This window comes from Chlorocebus sabaeus, chromosome 8, assembly GCF_047675955.1.
Source record: "Chlorocebus sabaeus isolate Y175 chromosome 8, mChlSab1.0.hap1, whole genome shotgun sequence".
In the NCBI taxonomy this organism is placed as follows: Eukaryota; Metazoa; Chordata; class Mammalia; order Primates; family Cercopithecidae; genus Chlorocebus; species Chlorocebus sabaeus.
In genome coordinates, this window is record NC_132911.1 from 18,402,963 (window position 1) to 18,426,458 (window position 23,496).

Consider the following 23,496-nt stretch of genomic DNA (forward strand, 5'->3'; position numbering starts at 1 on the left):
AACATAAAAGCAAGTCCTCACTTAACATTGCAGATTAGTTCTTGGAAAACAAGACTTTAAGCAAAACGACCTACAGCAAGTCCTCAAATAATGCTGTTTTGTTATATTGGTAACATAATAGGTTTTGTTACACACCCTATATGTTTCCCTTGAAGTCGCAGTTTCCAAGAACCTATCAAGGATGTTAAGGACTTACTGTATCCTTACATTACAGCTAGTGCATGCCCCTTTGCTCTTGTGATTCCCACCCCCAACCCCGCCCCCTGCATTCCGGCTCTCAGGAACTTGGAGCTCATGCAACCACACCAGAAGATGAGAAAATCTGCAAGGATAGCAGACCAACTAGCCCAAAGCAGCCAGGACCTGGGACACTGTGGAACCAACATACAAGCTCTGATTCATCTATCTGGATTCCTTCCATGGTGGAGAACGTTTATTTTGTCTAAGCCACGGGTGTGTGGGTGTGGGCGGGCGGGCGTGTGTGTGTGTATGTATTCATGCATCCTAACAAGGTTCACTGCCTCCAATCTCACCTCTCCAAAACCAATCTATCTCTACATTGCTTCCAGGCTGATTTCCTAAACCCTAAATGTGGAGAATCAATCCATGATTTTTTAAAAAAATTAATAAAATACACACTTACAGCATGCTTTAGTATGGCACGTAAGACCATTCATAACCTAGTCCCTGCCCACCTGAAGTCTTCTCGTTCATTGCTCCCTCTTGACACCAGCTGCTCTGACCAAGCCACCGTCTGCACACCACCACAGCTTTATATGTGCTTCTGCCACTGTCAAAATATCTTGCTTCCCAGCACCCATTCTAAATTATCTTCAAAAACTCTGCTCAGATGTCACCTCTTCCAAGAAGCCTTCTCTCCATCCTGACTGGGGTACAAATTCATAGCCTCTGTTCTTACCTCTACTGTAGCAGGTATCATCCTGTGTTAAATCATGTTATTACTTGTCTGTTTCTCCAACCAGACTTCACAGTCAGGCTGTAGGCTTCATCTCTCTGTCTCTGGCCCAGCAACTATAGGTATTCACTGAATGCATGTTGAAAAAGTAAGTACTTCCAGGAATGTAGTGAAGGAAGTTTTTGGCACCTGGTACCTCACATATTAATAAACAAAAACCTAGGCCTCTTGATTCTTTGCCCAGGCCTGTTTCCAGTACATCAGCATTTCCCCAACTGTGTTCCAGTAACATCCATTCAGAAAATGTGAATAATGTGTGGGTCTCCAGCCATGCGACACAGCTTTCAGTTCCACTAACCTGTCAAACTCCCACCACCCTCAAAGCCTCTGACCTCACCCTTTTGGTCTTCTACCTGGAGGGAGGGCACTCTACCTGCATGGGGGCCCTTTCCCTGGTTCCCACCATTCAGCCATCATTCATGCCAGTTCAGACCCGGGGAAGACCATCTGATCTTGCAATACTTTTAATAATAATCTAGTTTGGCTAACGACTGCCCTGAAACTCACCAGGCTCTACAATTTCCTTCATTCTCCTTTCGACACATTAAGGTTTTGCCTCTTGGATTTTTTTAGCACTAGTCCCTGTCTTCACGATTTTCAAAGAATATCTAGAGTGGATATATAATTTACCTGCAAATATGTTCAGCTTCTTAGGATATTATCCCTCAGAGTTTAAATTCATACAAAAGGAGCCAGGTGATCTCTTCCTGGGCTTCAGTTTCTTCTAGCAGTGTTTGTTCTACCCCTTCAAACGAGGTGACTGTGCTCCTTGATAGAGAAACGCCAGTCACGAAGGAGTTTCGTATCTCTGCTTTATCTCAGAAATCTGTTGGCATTACCTCACACACCCTAAGCCAGGAGCCCAACCTTTCCTAGTTCTCTTTTCTTTTCCAGACACCACACAGTTATTGCCCCTGACCCGTGAGAACAGGATTGCTCAAGGTGCATCCAAGAGCTACCTGAATCGGAATCATCTGAGGAGCTCATTCAATACTAGATTTCTGAGTCAAACAGAATCAGAATCACTGGAGTAAAGTTCAACAATCTGAATTTTTAACAAGCATGGAAAGCACCCAAGGTGGCAATAGATCTTTTGCTTGCAAGGTGGGGCGGGGCAGGACTGGGCGGCCAGGATCCCCAGAAACTGTCACCCGCAGCCCAAGACCACTGCTTTCCTTCACTTCCCTGCGCAACACAAAGACTGTAATTTTCTATATGCCCCTTGAAGTAAAACAGTTTCATGGAGTTTCTAGAATTTCCTAGAGAACTACTAAATTAGTATTTCTAGGGCAGGTTCACAATGATCCTTTCCAAAACTTCTATAGGACAATCTAATATGCCCTGATGCTTAAGCACCATCGCTTTGAAACAGCAATTCTCAACTCTTTAAGGGCAAAATACCTTTGCATAACATTTTGCAATGCCTCCTTTATTATCCTAAAGTGAAATCCATAAACAATATAACTGCCTAAATATAAAATTCAAAATAGTCCATATAATGCCCTAAATAACACAAAGGGGAAACAAAATTAAAATGATTTTCATTACATAAATGCTCAGGTTAGTCAGACACCTGCTTGTACCTAACGGAGAATTATGCTGAAAGCAAGGTCCGAGTATAGACAGATACAGGGGCACTGAAATGGTCACTCAGGAGCATGAGCACTGCTTTCTGGGATGTGACACTTTGAAAATAGTAAACAACTTTTAGTAAATTTGCAAAGAAAACAAAGTATAATCTTCTCTTGATTTACATGGTAGTTACAGTCCGAGAAAACTCACTGATATTTGAAACCACATAAAAAACATTGTACTGACATATTCTAATGCCAGATAATTAGAAACATATTTTTATCCCACATGAATGTCCAACAGGACATTCGAGGCCATGCAGAATGTAGAATAGTTCTTCCTGCCGTGGTACTATCCCAGGGACTAACAGTTGTCTAGCATCCCTGGTCACTACCTATTAAAGGCTAGTAGCCACCCACCCCTCCATCCCCAATCACTGTGATAATTAAAAATATACCCAGCCATTCAACCTCTCCAAACAATATGAACAGAGGTACCTGTGTGAGGCTATATTATTATTTTCCCGTGTGACACTATCATACATTATAGTGACTCTAGAATCTCTTCGTGATTCTACCTATACTTACAACATTTTCAAAAGCAAATATTTGCATAAATTCTACCATAACAGAAATTGCTGGTGAAATTCTACATGAATGGAATGAAAATTTCACAGATATGAGAAACCTTCTTCAGAAATTCTCGAAAAAATAAACGCAAACTACATTTTTTTAAACAATCAAATGGCATTTTCCTGTTGACATATTTCAATTTCAGAGCCATCTTCTCACTATTAATATTCAACTGGCAGTGGTTCCTAAGCAGTTCAGCTCTGCATGTCAGTAAAATATATCAAATTACAGTTTAAATGTATTAAATGATTCCAAAATGCATCCTTTTAGTGTTAAAATGGTTTATAAACAGCTCACGTAAATTACCTTTAAAAACACAATGGTTCTCAAGCCTGTATGTGCGTCATAACAATCACCAGGGGAGATGCTTAAAATTTTGAGATGCTTGGGCCATCCCTTGCCCACAGATTCTAACTGCATAGGCGTGGGTTAGGTAGAGCCTAAGAACCTTTATTATTTTTTAAAAAGTCTACAGGTGATCCTCATGCCGGCAGAGGCAGATCTGGTTTTGTGGGTCCTGAAACCTACACAACTGGGCAGGGAGTGGCAGGGAGTCTCTTTAAGAAAAAGGACAAAAAAATGGCAGGTCTCTTGGAGCCTTGGGAAAGCTTCCTGCACTGGCTTCATAGTAAATCCCTCTCCGGATGCTACTTGCGGTTGCAAAGTGTGACAGTTCAATGAAACTCACAACTGGAACACATGGGCAAAAGTATAAAGTCATACACTATGTATACAGAGGCCATAAGCCCAACGTCCATGGGCTTCAGGAGATAATATAAATGAGTAAGGCAGACAAGGTATGAGACAACACAGGAGGGAGTGGTGACCGAGTACCTGTGCTCTGAATGCACCAGCACTATGTCGTGTCAATGCTAATGCACACTCAGTGTTGCGTTTCTCAAATTCAAGAGAAGCTTCAAGTCTGGATTTTTACATGAAATCTCCCAGTTCTTAAAAGTTAGCTCAATTTTTTAATAAAACATTGGCTAGACCAAATAAATCATGAGTTAAAAATGCCAGTATGTCACTTCTGCTTTATAGAAGAGAAAAGATACTACCTACCTAAAAATAAAACTGAAGAGTAGATAGTTTATTGAAGGAACCATGAAGGGAGACTGCTGAAAACATAGTTTTGAGGCAGTTCATACACCTGACAATGAAAAAATGGTTTGTTCAGGGATTCTGCCACATCTCAAGGACCTAAGTTTACTCTAACACATCCTAACTGCACCCAAAGAGTTCTATAAGTCAATAAAAGACAAGCTCTCCAATATAAAACTCGTGAACAGGAAAATCTTTCAAAATGAATCATAAATGGCTATAACAAGCATGTGAAAAAAGGTCTGACCTCAATTACATCCGGTGCAGCAAGTCTGCGGAGATTGAAGCTCTCAGTTCTCATTGTGACGTTCTGAGAATACAGGAATAAACTAAACGAAAGTGCTTTTCCTATTCTCCCACTCAACCTACACAGAAGACTTCTGTGACCAAACGTTTTCCCCACAAACTGAGCAATCAGTTCTGCAGGAGACACCACCTGCGTGTCCTGGGATGCAATTCAACTGCAACACTATCTAACTGGAGATAGTATGAGATCCCACAGGTTGGGGGCTCAGTCCCCAAGACTGCCCCTTCCCTTCAGATGCCCATCTATAGCCGCAGGTTGTTTCATGTGTGCTAGGGTTCTCACAACCCCTTCCTTGGGTTCGATTAATCTGCTAAATCAGCTCACAGAACACAGGGAACCACTTTTGTTTACCAGCTTATGATAAAGGCTATTACAAAGGATACAAATAAAGGGAGGTATGGAGCAAGGCACGTGGGAAGGGGCAGAGAGTTCCATGCCCTCTCTGGACACCCTACCCTCCCGGAACCTCCATCTGCAAACCCTGTCCTTTTGGGTTTTTATGGAGGCCTCATTAGTAGGCATGATTCACTCAATCACTGGCTACTGGCGATCCCCTTAACCTTCACCCCTCTCCCCTCCCTGGAGGTTAGGGGATGGAACTGAAAGTTCAAACCCTGTAATCCAGGGGTGTCCAATCTTTTGGCTTCCCTGAGCCACAATGTAGGAATTGTCTTAGGCCACAGACAAAATACACTAACAACAGCTGATGAGCTTTAAAAAAAATCTCATAATGTTTAAGAAAGTTTACAAATTTGTGTTGTGCCACATTCAAAGCCATCCTGTGCTGCACGTGGCCCATGGGCTGTGGGCTGCATAAGCTTGCTCTAAGCTCAGACAAAGTAGCCCCGTTCTAAAGCCACCTAAGGGTTGCCAGGCATCAGTTAATTCATTCGCACACAAAAAGACATGCCACTTTGAAAATCCTAGAAATTTTAACAGGAAACTCAGAGGGAAGACCAAATATAGTCATGTGCCACATAATGACATGTGGCTCACCAGTGACCACATAGAGGACGGTGAGCCATAGGATTTTAATGCCATATTTTTACTGTACCTTTTCTATGTTTAGATACACAAAGACCACTGTGTTACAACTGCCCACAGTATTCAATACAGCAACATGCTGTGTAGGTTCGTGGCCTAGAAAAAAACAGGCTAAGCCATATGGCCTACGTGTGCAGTAGGTATACTATCTAGGTTTGCGTAAGTACGTTCTATGATGTTTGCACAAAGATGAAATCACTTCACGACACATTTCTCAGAATGTGTCCCTTTCTTTAAGTGACACATGGCTGTATATACTTCACAGTGTTAGGTGTGATGTCCACTGCTGTTCCAAAGCTGATCCGATCCTACTCTCAAAAAAGTCAAATCCTTCAGCTTTTTGATAGCTACTTTATATATATGTGTGTGTGTGTGTGTGTGTGTATGTATTAAACACCAATCTAAAAAGAAAATTGATCTTGTAGACAAAAATAAAATGTTGCACTGAAAAGACAGTAGAAATAAGCTTTTCAATATGCTCTCCTGGTTGATTTCTGTAACACTTCTTAGTTATTTTAGTATATAAAACACCAACCAACTCCAATAAAGTAGTTAAGGCTACCAGTATACAGCCCATTCTACAGATATGTGGGCCAGTGTGGAATAAGATGGAACCTCTGACTTATTATACCAAAACCCGTAGCCAAAGAGAAAGTTATAGTCACTTCCTGGCCCACTTCGTCAAGCCAAAACAGACCACTGAAAACTACTGCCTCTCAAGCAGAGACTGTGGTATAGATGAAATAACGGAGAACATATGGTCCATTTAACAAGGGCCAAGGAACAGTGAGCAAGTCTAACACATACTTGTTATTAGACTGTAAAATCACTTTTCTGCTTTCCATAATGGGTGGGAAGGAGGCTGGGGAGTGGAAAGGAAGGAGCGAAAGAAATAAAAATTGCCAAACAAAGATTTACTAAAGGACTAGCCACAAAATTATAAACCAACTTCTATCCGTGGTGAAAACAAGAAAATAACTCAACAGAAAACCTTAGAATTAGTGGATTTGTCATTTCTTCCTTTGTTTATTTGTGGTTTTCTATTCCAGCCCATATTTTTCCTAAAGAAATGACTCGTAGGTTTCCTGGGTCCCGCAGCTAGATGCAAAGATCTGAATAGCCACGAGTAACGGCTGAGCTACCATATTACTTTTTTCACATCTTGCTCTCCAGGAATTCTGTGTGGACAGTGAGGTGTCTACCCGAAGCAGACGCTCAACATTCACCCAACATATTCTATCTGTTATTCAGAATTATTCAGCTTCTTCTTTGCACTAAAAACAAAAAATAACTAACTCAAAATGGACCACAGACATAAGAGTTACAACTATAAAACATAGAAGAAAATACAGGAGTAAATCTTCTTCACTTAAGTTAGGCAATGGTTTGTTAGACACGACATGGAAAGTACAAGCAACAAAATAAGAGAGCGATAACTGGACTTCACCAAAATTAAAACCTTTTGTACTATAAATGATGACTATTAAGAACGTGAAAACATAACGAATACAATAGAAGACAGTATCTGCAGTCATATAATTAAAAGGGGTTTGCATACAGATTATAGAAAGAGCTCTTTTAACTCAATCATAAACAGACAAATAAGACAATTAAAAAACACAGCTGGGTGCTGTGGCCAGGAGTTTGATACCTGCCGGGGCAGCACAGCCAAACCCCATCTCTACAAAACATTTAAAAATACAAAAGTCGGCCGGGCATGGTGGTGCACAACTGTGGTCTCAGCTACTCAAGAAGCTGAGGTGGGAGGATCACTTGGGCCCAGGAGTTCAAGGCTGTGGTGAGCTATGCTATGATTGTGCTACCATACTTCTGGGCAACTGTCTCTAAAAGTGTGTGTGTATATATATGTGTGTGTGTGTGTGTGTGTGTATATACACATACATACACACACACAAATTCTCTAATTTTTTTTACATATATGTATACACACACATACACACACACACACAAATTCTCTAGTTTTTTTGGAAAAATGTTAAAAAATGGGCAAAGAATCTGAATACACATTTCTCTAAAGATATACAGGTTGAGCATCCCTAACCGAAAATCTAAAAATCCAAAATGCTCCCAAACCTGAAACGTTTAAGTGCCAATGTAACACAAGTGGATGATGACATTAATTAACACTGCAAAAAGGTGCCCATAGACAACACAGTGAAAATGTGTGATGGGTTTATTCAAGGACTACAGCAGGGTACATTCATAACAGAACGAGAAATCACGCCAGTTTATAAAATTCGAGAGAGAAGTCGAAGTCAAAAACCACTGTTAACGAGGAAGGTGACTGGAGAACACATGTAAAAAGCCATCAAGCAGAATGCCTCCTCATCCTTAGAGGACTCACTTTCAGGTCCCTCAACTGCGACTGGTGTTTCTTCTCAACTCAAAAAACAAAACCACGTACAGCGAATTCTTATCTTTTTTACTTTTCTTTCTTTTCTATAACCTCATTTTAGAATTGATAAAGTGAGTTTTTAATCAAAACACAGCACGGCAGACGAGGATGGAAAGCCTACCATTGTGTGCTCCTGCCGTTGTCCAGGTATTCTGGTGATGCTACTATACTGCTTAGTTATCTTGAACACATTTATTTTTTCACCGTATTAAGGGTATGTTCTATTTTTTTTACTGTTAAATATGTATGTGTGACTCAGTATTAGAAAATGATGGCTTCTCAGAAGTATATAAATGCAGAGGCAGGAATGAGGGTGATGCCACATAACCACAGATTGTCCACATGGGTGGCTGAGATAGTGACCTTTGCATTCTGATGACTCAGCGTACATGAACTTTGTTTCATGCATAAAATTTTCATAAATGAATTTCATGTTTAGACTTGGGTCTCATCCTCAAGATGTCTCATTATGTATATGAAAATATTCCAAAATTCAACAAAATCCAAAAAAAAAAAAATCCCAAATCTGAACTCCTTCTGGTCCTAACATGATGGGATACTTAACCTGTACGATAAGCCATAAGCACAGGAAAAGATGCTCCATGTCATTAGTCATTACAAAAATGCAACGCAAAACCACAATGAGATACTACTTCATATCTCCTAGGATACTTATAATTAAAAAAGACAGAGAATAACAAGTATTGGCAAGAGTGTGGAAAAACACACAGACAAGCAATTTTTCCTGTGCCCTCACACCACAAGGAGAAGGTGATTGTCTCCACACACGAAGCAAGCAATCAGTCCTGCAGAGGATACCAGCCAGGTGTTCTCCAGTGCAATTCAGTTCCAACACTATCTACCCGGATATAGCATCAGGTCCTACAGGCTGAGGGCCTGGTCCCTCCACCCCACCCCTTACCCCATGCCCTAACCCCACCTCACCCCTGCCACTTTAGATGCCAGTTTAAAGCCCCAGGTTGTTTTATTTGTGCTTCTGACAGGCTCTAGATCAAGTATTCCACAACCCCTTCCTTGGGTTCAGTTTGCTACAGTGCCTCACAGAACTCAGGGAAACATTTACTTACATTTACTGGTTTATTATAAAGGGTATTACAAAGGATGCTGAAGAAGAGATGCACAGGGTATGTATGGGAAAAGGGGCACATAACTTCCAAGCCCTCCCCAGGCACACCACCCTCCAGAAACCTCCATGTGTTCAGCTATCCGAAAGCTCTCAAACTCTGTCCTTTCGTTTTTGTTTTTGTTTTTTGTTTTGTTTTGTTTTGTTTTTTCTAAGACGGAGTGTCACTCTGTTGCCCAGGCTGGGGTGCAATGGTGTGACCTTGGCTCACTGCAACCTCTGCCTCCAGGGTTCAAGCAGTTCTCCTGCCTCAGCCTCCCAAGTAGCTGGGATTACAGATTCACGCCACCACTCCTGGCTAATTTTTGTATTCTTAGTAGAGATGGGGTTTCACCACGTTGGCCAGGTTGGTCTCAAGCTCCTGCCTCGTGATCCGCCCTCCTCAGCCTCCCAAAGTACTGGGATTACAGGCAAGAACCACCACGCCCACCCTTTTGGGTTTTTATGGAGGCTTCATCACACAGGAATGAATGACTAAATCATTGGCCAACTTAACTTTCAGCTCTTCTCTCCTGCCAGGATGCTGCTCACTGCTGCTGTGTAGCCACTGACCCGGGACTCTGGGCGGCTACCATGCTGCTTAGTTTCCCTGAACACACTTAGGAGAAAGTCCCAACCCTCCTATCCCGCTGTGTCCTTCTGGTGCCCAGCCCCGTCCTGAAGCTACCTAGGGGCTGACAGTCATCAGTCAACATATGAGCACACAAGAAGACATCATCGCGGACATTCTAAGAATTCTAGGAGGTGTATGCCAGGAAATGGGGACAAAAACCAAATACATATTTCACAATATTGCATCCTCATACACTACTGGTGGGAATGTAACATTGTACAACTGTTGTGGAAAACAATGTAGAACTTCCTCAAAAGGTTGAATGTAGAATCGCCATTTGACTTGGCAATTCTACTTCTAGCTATATACCCAAGAGAAATGAAAACATACATCCACTCAAAAACTTCTACAGCAGTTCTCCTAACAGCATTACTCACACAAGCCAAAAAGGAAAAGCAACCCAAATGATATGGTTTGCCTGTGTCCTCACCCAAATCTCACCTGGAATTGTAATAATCCCCACATGTCAGGAGTGGGGCCAGGTGGAGATAATGGAATCATGAGAGCAGTTTCCCCCACACTGTTCTCATGATAGCAAAGAAGTCTCACAAGATCTGATGGTTTCATAAATGGGAATTCTTCTGTACAAGCTCCCTCTTGCCTGGTGCCATATAAGACATCCCTTTGCTCTTCCTTCGTCTTCCAGCATGATTGTGAGGCCTCTGCAGCCACGTGGAACCGTGAGTCCATTAAACCTCTTTCCTTTATAAATTACCCAGTCTCAGGTGTGTCTTTATTAGCAGCGTGAGAACGGACTAATTTACTAAATTTCCCTCAAATGGTGAACAGACAAAATGTGTCCTATCCATACAACTATTATTCCACACGAAAAAAGTAGAGGTAAATATTACAGCAAAACTAGTCATAACAATGATTCTGTTTATATGAAGTGTCCAGAATAAGAAAATCTCTAGAGACAAAAAGCAAATTAGTGGTTGCCTGAAGTGACAGCCAGTGGGTGTCCTCCCTCCCTCCCTTCCTCTCTCTCTCTTTCCTCCCTTCCTTTTTCTTTCCTTCTCTTTCTCTTTTTCTTTCTTTCCTTCCTTCCTTCCCTCTTTCTTTCTCTTTTTCTCTCTCCCTTCCTCTCCTCTGCTTTTCTTTTTTCCTTTCCTTTCCTTTCCCTTCCTTCCTCTTCCTCTTCCTTTTCCTTGTCCTCTTGCTCAAGACAAGGTCTCAATATGTTGCCCAGACTGGACTTGAACTCCTGAGCTCAAACAATTCTCCCAACTTTAGCCTCCCAAGCAGCAGGGACTACAGGCAGGAGTCACCAGCAAGTCTTTTCTTTTTAAGATGATGAAAATGTTCTAAAGTGGCCTGTGGTGATGGATGATGCACAGTTCTATGAACGCACTAAATAGCCACTGAATTTTACACATTAAATGGATGAATTGTATGGTTTACAAATTATATCTCAATAAAGTTATTTTTAAAAGTATTCAGCCTTCTGGGTCACTATGGCAGACAAGGATACAAATTTGTTTAATCTTCTCCAAGTCCTATGAAAACAGCAACAACCAATTTCAAAAGAAAATAAATTGATAACAGTGCTGAGAAAAAAAAAAAGAGTATAACCATAGACAAAATAACCATAGACAGAAGTCACAACCCCAAACAAGCCCAGAGGGCCACATTTATCCTAACAGTAGAGCCACAGAGAAGCTAGAACCCCAGAGTTGGCAGGTCTGCAGACCTGGAATGGGAAGCAGAACATATGTCACCATGATTAACTGAAAAATTACCTGCAGAACAGCTTCCCATCCTAGCCTCTCCCACCCTGTTCCCCTACCCAGAGGCTTGCCTGCAGCAAGGCACTCAGCATGGGTCTAATCCCACCTGCACTTGTGCCAGTCCATACACCCCACCTCATAGAAACCCATTCCAGCCCTCTTCTATATGAAGGGAAGAGGCCTGCTAAGAACACATCCTCCACACAGCCGGAGAAACTCTACCTGTCTATATTTAGGAACTCAAACTTTCATTCATGCACATGAGCAAATTCCAACATTTGAGGACTAACAGTGGCTTTCAAAAGAAGTTCCAAGATTTAATGAAACAGAACCGACCCTGGATGAAGCAGAAATCCAGGAAACAGAAGGTAATCACAGGGAGAAAAAAAAATCTAATTTTTTATTTAGAGAGATTCAAAATAATACATCCATAAAAAAGCAGACTGCAATAAAACTGAGTGACCAGAGAATGGGAAATAACTCTTAAAATTATAAATAAAACTATAAAAATGTTGTTAGAAAGAATGGAAGATCATACTTTAAAATAGGAAAGAAAAATGAAAAGACATAGAAGATTGATCTAATCCAGGAGAACCAACATCCATCTAATAGGAACTGCAGAAGTAAAAATCATTCGTAAAAAGTAGAGAGGACAAATATTTTCAGAGCTAAGGAAAGACGTGACTGAAAGGGTTCCACACGCACCATATAGCAAGAACACAAGACTCACACTTCCAGAAATGTGAGTGGGGAGGGATCAAGAGAGCCCTGAAAGCTGTCCATAGGGAAACAGCCAATTACCCACAGGTGAGATCTCAAAGGTCTTTCTATTTAAAAGAAGAGACTCCAGTGCATAATGCGATTAAAGCCAATTAAGCCAATAAATTAAAGCCAATTAAGGCAAAAGAAGGGATTAAATATTTTGAAACGCACCATGCAAAGTCTACCACTTGTGTTATTCATTTCCTCATTTCGTTACCTAATTTTTTTTTAAAGAAGCATAAACTTAGATTCCAAATCTGCTTGATTTCCCAAACAGTGAAACCTGAGACGGGCCATAAACTTTCACGTACAAGTCTTTGCATACACATACGCTTTCATTTCTCTTGGGTAAATATCAAGAAATGGAACAGCCTAGTGGTACAAAAGGTATATCTTTAACTTCTTAACTGTTTCTACTGCTTTTTTTTTTTTTTTTGAAACGGAGTCTCACTCTGTCACCAGGCTGGAGTGCAGTGGTGCGATCTCAGCTCACCCCAACCTCCGCCTCCCAGGTTCAAGCGATTCTCCTGCCTCAGCCTCCTGAGTGCCTGGGATGACAGGCATGTGCCACCACACCTAGCTAATTTTTGTATTTTTAGTAGAGACGGTGTTTCACCATGTTGGCCAGGATGGTCTCCATCTCTTGATTTCGTGATCTGCCCGCCTTGGTCTCCCAAAGTGCTGGGATTACAGGCATGAGCCACCGCACCCGGCCTTCAGCTGTTTTTAAACAATTGGATCTTTTACATTCCCACCACCAGTGTGTAAGAGTTCAGCAGCTCCACTTTCTTACCAATCACAATATGGCCAGTCTTTTTAATTTTAGCCATTCTAGTAGATTTTATTAGTATCTCATTGTGGTTTTCATTTCCATTTCCCTAATGACTAACAATGTTGAGCACCTTTTCATGTGCTTACCTGCCATCCATATCTGTTACAATTTTTTGCCCATTTTTTTTTTTTTTTCCATTTGGGGGTTTGCCTTCTTCTCATTGAGATATAAGAGCTCTCTATGTATTCTAGATACAAGTCCTTTGTTGGATCTCCAACACAAAACGTCAATAGTCAAACTGTTGAGAAACCCTGATCTAGTTAATTTTGCTGAGAAGAACCATATTACACTGCAAGGAGTCATGTATCTACACATGATTCACTTTACCTTTAAAAATAAAACAGGTAAGTTTTTAAAAACTGACGTGAGATACTTCTTAAAATCATATGCTACAGAATCCATTTACATCTAAGTCCAGCAAACACCTTACCTATTCATACTTCTGACCATAAATCATCATAAAGAGAAAATTTGCTTAGACAATATGATTTAGAATGAGTTCCAACTAAAAGAAAACTAACATTTTAATAAAATTTCGGTATGTCTTTCAGAGGCTTCCAAGCAGCTAAATTCTTACTACACAATCACTCTAGAACCTTAACAGTATAACACATTTCCTATGGCTTCCCTACTAGCCCTACCCAACTCTTCTCTTTTAATGATGGGCTCCGAACAGTTCAGGTGATGGCAGCAGGGAGGCAAAGTGAAAACAGTTCTCCTCCTTCCTCCGCTAGTCATCAGGTACCTTCCCCAACAGAAAAGTCCCCGAAGGCCTCCCTCAGAGCCTGTGTATTCTGATCCTGGTTTCCATTCTAACACAGCACATTTATAGCATATTTCAGGAGAGTGGGGTGAGGTGACTTTTACATCTTTCCAACCTGAGAGTTGGTTTTTCCACAGGAACAGATGATGTCACATTTCAAACATGACGCAGAACCGAGGAACCTGGATCATGGTCTCAAAACTATCAACAAGTTTGGGGCTAATTAATTCATTCTCTTGAGTCATCAGTTTCCTCATCTATAAAATGCAAAAGAACTTCTACTGTTTCTTCCAACATAAGGATTCTGCTACTTTAATATATAAACTGGTTTCCTAACAGCTAAACACTGACTGGATATCATGTGCCAAACCTTGAGCTGCGTATTCACAATCTCATTCAATTTCCACTACAACTCTATGAAGAAGTTACTACCATTATCGCTATTTTTCAGATGAAGAAACTGAGGAGAGGCTCAGCGACCTGTCCACAGGCACCTGTCATAGGCTGGGACCCAGGCTCCGCTGCTGCTGCCACGGGCACCCTGCATTCAGTAAAGTGGGAGGAACAGGATATAGCTTTATTCCAGCCACAGACAGCTGTGAGGAGTAATTACAGTCAGAGAGTTTCAAAAACCCACACAAACTCTAAAAAGCAAGTTCAGGACCATTTATGAAGTTCTACAACTCTCCAAACAACTGAGTAACCCATGAAGGTGCCTATCTTCCCTCATTACATCAAATAACTTCCAATTACTGGCATGCTGTACCTAATAAGAGGACTGCACTGAAGCCGAGACTTCTCATAGGCCATCAGACAGACTGGATTCTTAACTGGATTCTAAAGCATCTCAGCTATGTGCCTTTAGGCATGTTCTTTAACACCTCTGAAGCTCATTTTCCTCACCTACTTCTTTTTAAAAGTCTGTAAAGTCTTCACCTTGCCTAAGGAAGCACTACACGATATGGCCCTTTTCTAAATGGTAATCTTTCTGAAGTTCTCTCTCAATGATGATGTCTGCAGACTAACCGGGCTACTCTTCCCCAGTTCCTCAAACAATTTCTGTTTCCTGCTTATGCCATTTCTTCAATTTGAAATGCTCTTCCTGCAAAATTCTACTATTCAGAAGTATAGTCATCCTTCAAGACCAAGTTCAACTCCCACCTCCTCCATGCAGTCATCACCAGATGAACTGAAAGTGATCATTCCTTCTTGCTAGTCATTTGGAGACATATTGTTTCTCCTTAGCTAAAGAATAAGAAACTTATGAGTAAGAACCACATCTTCCACGTCTCTGCACCTTCAATGTGCCAAACACAAGTAACCTGTGCATAGGTGCTCATTAAATGTATTTGTTCAATAATGCATGCATCCTTTCACACCTACAGAATAACATCATACCAGCAGCAACTACCACCAACCATTTTTACCAAGGCAAATAAGAAACAAAAGATTTAAAGTGTCATTTTGATTTGTTTCGGCTACGATATATCTGAGCTGCCGATACAGGGAAAACTACTCAAAACCCATGAGTAAGGAAGAACCAAACTCACTCACCAATAAGGCAGAGAACTATGTAGACATTTGGTATTATCTCTATATAGTTAAGTAAAAATCCGTTTTATTATAGTCAAAAAAAAGCTTAATTAGCAAAAAAATCACAATGTCACATTCGAAGTTAAGTCTTTGCCAAGGAGTTTTATTTTATTTTTTAAATTTTTTGTTTACTTTTTGAGACAGAGTCTCACTCAGTCATCCAGGCTCAAGTGCAGTGGCATGATCTCGGCTCACTGCAACTTCTGCCTCCCGGGCTCAAACAATTCTCGTGCCTCAGTCTCCTGAGTAGCTAGAATTACAGGCACATGTCACCATGCCCAGCTAATTTTTATATTTTTAGTAGAGACAGGCTTTCACCATGTTGGCCAGACTGGTCTCAAACTCCTGACCTCAGGTGATCCACCTGTCTCGGCCTCCCAAAGTGCTGGGATTAGAGGTGTGAGCAACCATGCCAGGCCAATGCCAGAGTTCTTAAAAGCCTTGGGATAACTATAATCAGTACCCCCACCAGGCAACGAGTAAACAGATGATTAGGTACCTCAAACTTCAAGCCCAGAATAGTTAGGTATTTATGATACATGACAAACAGCATAAATGGCTACAATACATGTTAAGTATAAGAGATATACTATGAAACACATTCTCCTCTAAATTAGGACACTGTGATCAAAGCCAAATGATTTTTAAAAATAATTTAGCTATTTTTTTTTACTGTATCTAAGAGTTCCCAATGATTAATATATCTAATAAATATTCACTTTTTAGGCTAAAAGAAGTTATTATATAGCTGTGTATCCACTGCCTTCTTGGTATCCTCAAATACTGTGGAGTTATTAAATAATCCCATCTAACATGTGAGTCAAAAATGTGTAGTTCATAGTTGGCTTTCTTCAACTGAGAACAGCTGTATTAAGTCAGATTCTTGGTCTTCCCAAAACAAAAATCAGTGTCAGATAATGATAGAGCTGAAAAAAGTAAGGATTGCACTTATAACGTCAGCCTCAAAGGCCAGAGTTATGATGATGATGGTGATGGTTATCACAACAATTAATAGCAGCAAACACTTTTATAGCACTTATTACATACCAAGCATAACTCTAAGATCTTTTATTTTTTTTTTTTTTGAGACGGAGTCTCGCTCTGTCGCCCAGGTTGGAGTGCAGTGGTGCGGTCTCCGCTCACTGCAAGCTCCACCTCCCAGGTTCATGCCATTCTCCTGCCTCAGCCTCCCAAGCAGCTGGGACTACAGGTGCCCGCCACCACGCCCAACTAATTTTTTGTATTTTTAGTAGAGACGGGACATGACTCTAAGATCTTTATAAATGTAAACTTAATTCATCCTCAAAAGAATTCTAAGACATATGTCACTATAATCGCATTTTACAGATGAGAAAACTGAGCCACAAATAAGTTGGATAACTTTGCAAGGTCACACAGTTTGTAAGTTACAAGGCAAGGATTCAAACTCAAGAAGTCTAGATCCAGAACTCAGAGAATATTAACCACATGCAATAGCCTTTTCCAATTTAACTCTCAAGATATGCTAATATCCCCTTTATCATCAGTTTTCCATAGAAAAAGTTAAATGTTTTGAAATTCTATACAAAGCTATTTGCATTTTTACCTTGTACCTCCTTCTAGGAAAATGCCTTCAAAAAAGTATTGCCTTAACAGGATGAGCTCTGCGGTGAGACAAACTTGCATTAAACTCCTGGCTCTGCTGTGTGAGTGAGTGTGATTGGGAGGAGATTACTTCAGATCCCCCATCTGGAAAATGGGGATAAGAGTACCAACTTTTATATACGGTTATTGTGATGATTAGCATAGAGACTTAACACACGGTAAGTAATCTAGTAGGTTAGCTAATATTATTACTGTAATTAGTACAAGTAATAGTTCTATTTGTTCTAAATTTACCTGTTTCAAATTGAAGAATGTTGCTTCTAGTTCCAGAATACTAAGTTTGCTGACTAGATTAGGCCAATACTAAAAAGTATTAAAAATAAGCAAGAGCTACAATAACCTCCAAAGTAAAGACTGCAGTGTCTGAAAATCACTGTGGAAATGTTTCCTAATAAATGTATTTTGTTAGTGAAAAACAAGCACCAAGGGCTGGGCACGGTGGCTTACATCTGTAAACTCAGTGCTTCGTGGGGCTGAGGCAGGAGGACGGCTTGAGGCCAGGAGTTTGAGACCAGCCTGGGCAGCACAGCCAGACCCTGTATGTTTAAAAAAAAAAGGGGGGAGGGGTTTAATTAGTCGGGTATGGTGGCATGTGCCTGTAGTCCCAGCTACTTGGTAGGTTGAGGCAGAAGGATCATTTGAGCCTGGCGGTTAAGGGTGCAGTAAGCTAGGATGATGCCACTGCATGCCAGTCTGGATGACAGAGCACTACTTTGTCTCCAAAAAAAAAAAAAAAAAAAAAAAAACACCAAAAATACATTAGTCAATATATACAACAATGGTAACTATGGAAACTCTTATGAAAATTGGTTAATTCTTGGAATTTCAAATATCAGAAACTGAGAATTCTTCGAACCAAGAACATGACTTGAAATTACCAAGAGTAGGCCACAAGAATTACATGAAATATTTGTGGATTCTACATCCTGGGAAGATTGTTTTGATGAATAATTACAGCAAGCAGGTTTCACAGAGGTAAGAAGAAAGTAATGCAGGTGGAGAAAAATCACTGTGAAATCACAGCTCTTCTTATATTTTACCTGGGAGAGGGATATCAGGAAATACTTACTAGTATCTGGAGTTTTCCCTTCAGCTCTGCCAAATAAAAATTCGTATTTGGCCTTAGCAACACTCTGGGAATGTGCAGATGCATTGTTCACCCAAACAAATGTCTCTGCCTGCAAAATTAGAACAAAACAAAGACACATTTAAAATACATCATAAAAAAGTACATCATAAAACAAATTATCCAACATGAGATTGGTAAAGTAATTATGGCATATGTACTTGATGCTATCTAACCATTGAAAATGGAACATGAAAAATACAACATGAAAAGAATCAGAATACAAACTATCACTGCATTATTACAACTATATAAAAATGTACACATATAAACATCTATAGGGAAGTCAGCGGAAAATAAAAAGGATGGCTTGAATGGGAGGCTGAATTATGGTCGGTTTTTTAAAAATTAATGTTACTTTTCTGCAATTAGAAAACTATATTTTGGCTGGGCATGGGAGCTCACACCTGTAATCTCAGCACTTTGAGAGGTCAAAGTGGGTGGATCACTATGTCAGGATTTCGAGACCAGCCTGACCAACATGGTGAAACCCCATCTCTACTAAAAATACAAAACTTAGTTGGGCCTGGTGGTTCCTGTAATATCAGCTACTCAGGAGGCTGAGGCAAGAGAATCGCTTAAACCGGGGAGGCAGAGGCTGTAGTGAGCCGAGATCGCGCCACTGCACTCCAGCCTGGCTGACAGAGCAAGAATCCATCTCAAAAAAAAAGAAAAGAAAAGAAAGAAAGAAAACTGTACTTTGTTTTTAAACACATCATTTTCCACGTGATTATCATTACCCACAGTCCATAACAAGAATATTTCTTTGTGTGGCTTCTGTGAAAGTACACCAACAAAAAAGCCAATCTTTCCCCAAAATAGATCACATTTTTACATAATCAGGAACACCATTCAGCCGAACAGGGCATGGAACAGAACTGTCAGGCATCCCATGTATACTGATTGTCCTACATTTCAACATCTGTCCCAGGGTCCTATGTAATTCCTAAAGTCCCTTATTTGAAATAAGAACTACAAAGGTGATGGTGAAAATGGTACATTCTCTGAACTCCTAAGATCTCCTTCCTCACTGTTTCAGGCAACTCTCAAAAACCAGGGGTGCCTCTATTCTCCGCCTAAGGACTAATTAAAAATAAATAGCAAGGAAAAAAAATTCAAGACACAAAGAAATTTGACCTAGCCCAGTCAGGGAGACCCTCTTTTGCCTCTTTACTCTGAACCTAAAATTAACCAGGATACAGATATCACCCATACTGGTTTCTACCCACTGGTTATGAGACATCATCTTTTCACATGTCTGAACAGTGACTGACCATTCACTTTGGGGGAGAGAAGCGTGAAGGGTTTTTATCAGCAACCAAGTAACTATTTCAAAGAGGGAAATGTTAGTATTTCTATTCTATGCTTTGGAGCAGAAATGACTGACAGTAGTAGGAAGACCCTATCACAACTCCATCACCCCACTGGAGACAGGTTCAGCGGGCAGACTCCACTTTGTTCTTCAACACCAATAGCAAAGAGCTAGTGTGCACAACATTCAGATAGCAATTTCTTAAAAGAGCTCCATTATCACTTAATGTTCATAATGCGTCAAACGTATCAGTCTGAAAAGGTGCATACTCCTCTTGGTGTTACGTGTTTGATAATCACAGGTTGTTAATTATCCTTTTCCCCAATAGAGAGGAAATATTAATTTTGTGATATGTTTGGGGAGCTTCAGGCTACTAAAAGAGGAACCCAGCCAAGGGGCTGCCACCTAAGGTGCCCTAATTTAGGCAGGTGGTTAGGGAAAGCTCTCTGAGAAACTGACACCTGCAGAAATGAGAAATATGACAGGCTGGGGAAGGTCAGCAACATATTGGCGGGAAGGCCATACACATGGCCTTAAGGAATGAAAGGACAGATGAGGTTACTCAGATAACTAAGAGAAGGCCAATGTGGCCACAGAAGAGAGGATGAGCGGGCAAGTTTAAAGACTTGCAGGATGAAGAGTGTAGGTCAAGGAAAAGACGAAGCAGTTTGATTGGTTTGACGGGAAGCCATTGAAGGGTTTTACGGGATACAGTCATTCATTTGCATTTTAAAAGATTATTCATTTACACTTTCAAAAGATCATATGGGTGTTATATGGAAAATGAATTGGAGTGAGACAAGAAGAAGCAGAGATACCAGCTAGAAATCCAAATGAGAACAGGGAAGCTTGGAGGAAGTAGGCAAAATTTAAATAAATTTTGGATGAATTTTGGATGAATTAAATTTTGGATGAATTAAAATATATTTTGTAGGAAGAATTACACAGCTTTCTGATAAACTGGATTTAAAGAATGAGGGAAAGGGGCCGGGCACAGTGGCTCATGCCTTTAATCTTAGCACTTTGGGAGGCCAAAGTGGGTGGATCACTTGAGGTCAGGACTTCAAGACCAGCCTGGCCAACATGGCGAAACCCCATCTCTACTAAAAAATACAAAAATTGGCCAGGCGTGGTGCCATGCACCTATGATCCCAGCTACTCAGGAGGCTAAGGCAGGAGCATCACTTGAACCTGGGAGATGGAGGTTGCAGTGAGCCGAGATGGCACCACTGCACTCCAGCCGGGGCGACAAGAGCGAAACTCCATCTCAGAAAAGGGGGAAAAAAAAAACCAAACAAACAGGGAAAGGGAGAGATTAAGGATAACTATAATAGATACTAACCACTTACTCCATGCCAGGCACTGTTCTAACGTAATATATGGAATATCTCATTTAATGCTCAGAACAATTCTATGAGGTGGGGGCTACTGTCATCCCCATCTCATAGGTGGGAAAAAGGAGGCAATGAGACGCTAAACAATGTTTCCCAAGATATATGAATCCCAGATTCACATCCAAGCAGTCCAAATCTAGAACGCTTGGTGCTGGGGATGACTCCCAGGAATCTGGCTTGAACAACCAGGGGCATGTATTGAGAATGGGGAGACTACAGAAGAAACAGTATCAATAGCCTGCATTTGGGCTTCCAAGTGATCCCCCAAGGACTCGCTAAAACATCAGAAAATAACATTTTAATAAAGGAATCCATTACAAGGGTGCTAGAAAACAAGAAAAGATATATAAAGCAAAAGATCTATAAAGCAAAAGTTTCAAGAAATTCCAAGAAGATATTTTTGCTTAGAATCTCAACTTTAAGGCCAAGAACTATTCTCTAAAGCAAGGTTCCCCTTGAGCAAGGATTCTTAACCTCAGGTCCACGGGGAAGGAAGTGCCCATCAGGAGAATTCTGGAAGTATGAAGCTGGGGAAGAGGGTGATTTACATCTTTACTTGCATTTACCTTGAGATGAAATTTAGCATGTTTCAAATACAAATGTAAGCAACAAACCAGAGTATTGGTAGCAATAACTATAACTTGTCATCAATAGAAATTAATCATTTTCATATCATGTAACAGTTACTGCAGATATCTTGAAATATTTATACTCATCCCTAGTTTGAAATGATAATAGTTACTAGACTCACCATTAAATCTTGTTATCAATAAAGAAACTTGGCATTTTTGTTTTTTTAGAGATGGGGTCTAGATATATTGCCCCAACTGGACTCAAACTCTTGGCCTCAACCAATACTCCTGCCTAAGCCTCCTGAGAAGCTGGGATACATATATTATCATACCACAAGTGTAATATTTTGGTAGCCAATCAAATTGGTTTCTTTTGCAATTCTATCTATATTATTGTATGCATTTGAAATGCATTATTCTGACAAAAGATCTAGAATTTTATCAGACTATCAAGAGGGGCCTGCTCAAGACTACTGTTTCTCAAACTGTAGCTCATGACCCATTAGTGGCTTGTAAAATCACTTTAGCGGCTCATGACCATATTTTCATATTAAGTTTATACACAGATATCTATTTAATAGAATAAAAGTAAAAATACCACAGCAGAAAACACTTTGTAAGACAAGCATTGTTTCATGGAACGTCTAAGTCACACATGCATGTGAGTGTGTGTACTAAGTCATGATTAAAAGTGTATTTCTCAAGGTTGTGCATGACCTAAACTGTCTGAAACACATTACCCTAGAGTGGTTCTCAAAATTTATCACGAATTACCATCACCTACAGCACCAACTAAAACACGTACTGCTGGGGTCCATCCCAGAGTTTCTGATTCTGTAGGTCTGAGGTGGGGCCCGAGAATCTGCATTTTCTAACAATTTTTCAGGTGATGCTGATGTTGCTGGTCCAGGAACCATTTTTTTTGTGAACCACTGCTCTAGACCAATGGTTTTCATACTTCGTTGTATATATGAATCACCTGGAATCTTGTTAAAACATAAACCGAGTAGGTTAAGGTGGGGCCTGGGACTCTGCATTCCTAAAAGTTCCCAGGTAACCCTGATCCACAGACCAGCTTTGAGGAGCAAGGCTTGAAGGCACTAAGGCTTCAGAGTGAAGCAGTGTTCAAAGCACACTCAGACTATCACAAAAGCGAAACTTTGTTTTAAAAGGGCTGCTCTACCTAGAAGTAAAATTCACTAAAGGGCTCTGCTTAATAAAGTGCTCCATTAACATACTCCACTTTGCTAAACAATATAAAATTCATTCTGCTTGCATGTGTGTGGAGGCTAAAGTAACTCTGTCTTGGAAGCTAATAGGCCATGTTGACTTCTGATTAACCCCAGTTCTGGGAATGCCTCTGAGATTTCCAATTTATCTACTGCTCCTTGCGTAATAGCACATACTTCCAGTAAATCCTGCCCTTAGATCAAATTCCGACCTATTCCCTCTGAAGCATGTGTGTCCCTTCCCTATGGGATATAATCCCTGGGTCTGGGGCATAAGGGATGGAGATCTACCCGTCTTGTAGTTGCCCAAAACCACGCTTCTGTCTGTCCGTGCCCCAATAAAATCACCCTATAACAACAGCCTGGACCTGTCTGCCTTCTGCGTTGGTTTCTCAGCTCCACCTGCGCTGGTGGGTTACTCTTACCAAACAATTAGTTATTCTTGAAGCTGTGAGCCCCTACTGATACATCCTCTTCCCATGGCAACGCTTATAAACCTTGACTGATCTCTCCAATAATTTATGCAGGTCTTTGAAAACTGTATTGTTAAAACAATCAGATTAATGAAAGACCCACATAATTCAGACTATTATTTCCTTTGGCATTACTAACTGAATAAAATATATTCTTTTGTTTCATCACAGTTGTTTTTAGGAACATAAATCTCCTTAAGAAGCATGGCATATGAAACATTAGCAGATGGACTGATGGTCAGGTGATTGAACTTAAATCTCGGC

The 23,496-nt window shown here is 40.6% G+C and overlaps 1 protein-coding gene across 3 annotated transcripts in view; it reads right to left on the bottom strand.

The window, feature by feature from the left end:
- The window catches only part of PSD3 (pleckstrin and Sec7 domain containing 3), a 555,746-nt gene that overhangs the window by 381,781 nt on the left and 150,469 nt on the right, over positions 1 to 23,496 (bottom strand). For all 3 annotated transcript variants that reach the window (XM_007961788.3, XM_007961789.3, XM_073017966.1), the window contains exon 2: positions 18,196 to 18,304. In XM_007961788.3, coding sequence (XP_007959979.2) covers positions 18,196 to 18,304 — 109 coding nt within the window. The remainder of the gene's footprint in view (positions 1 to 18,195; positions 18,305 to 23,496) is intronic.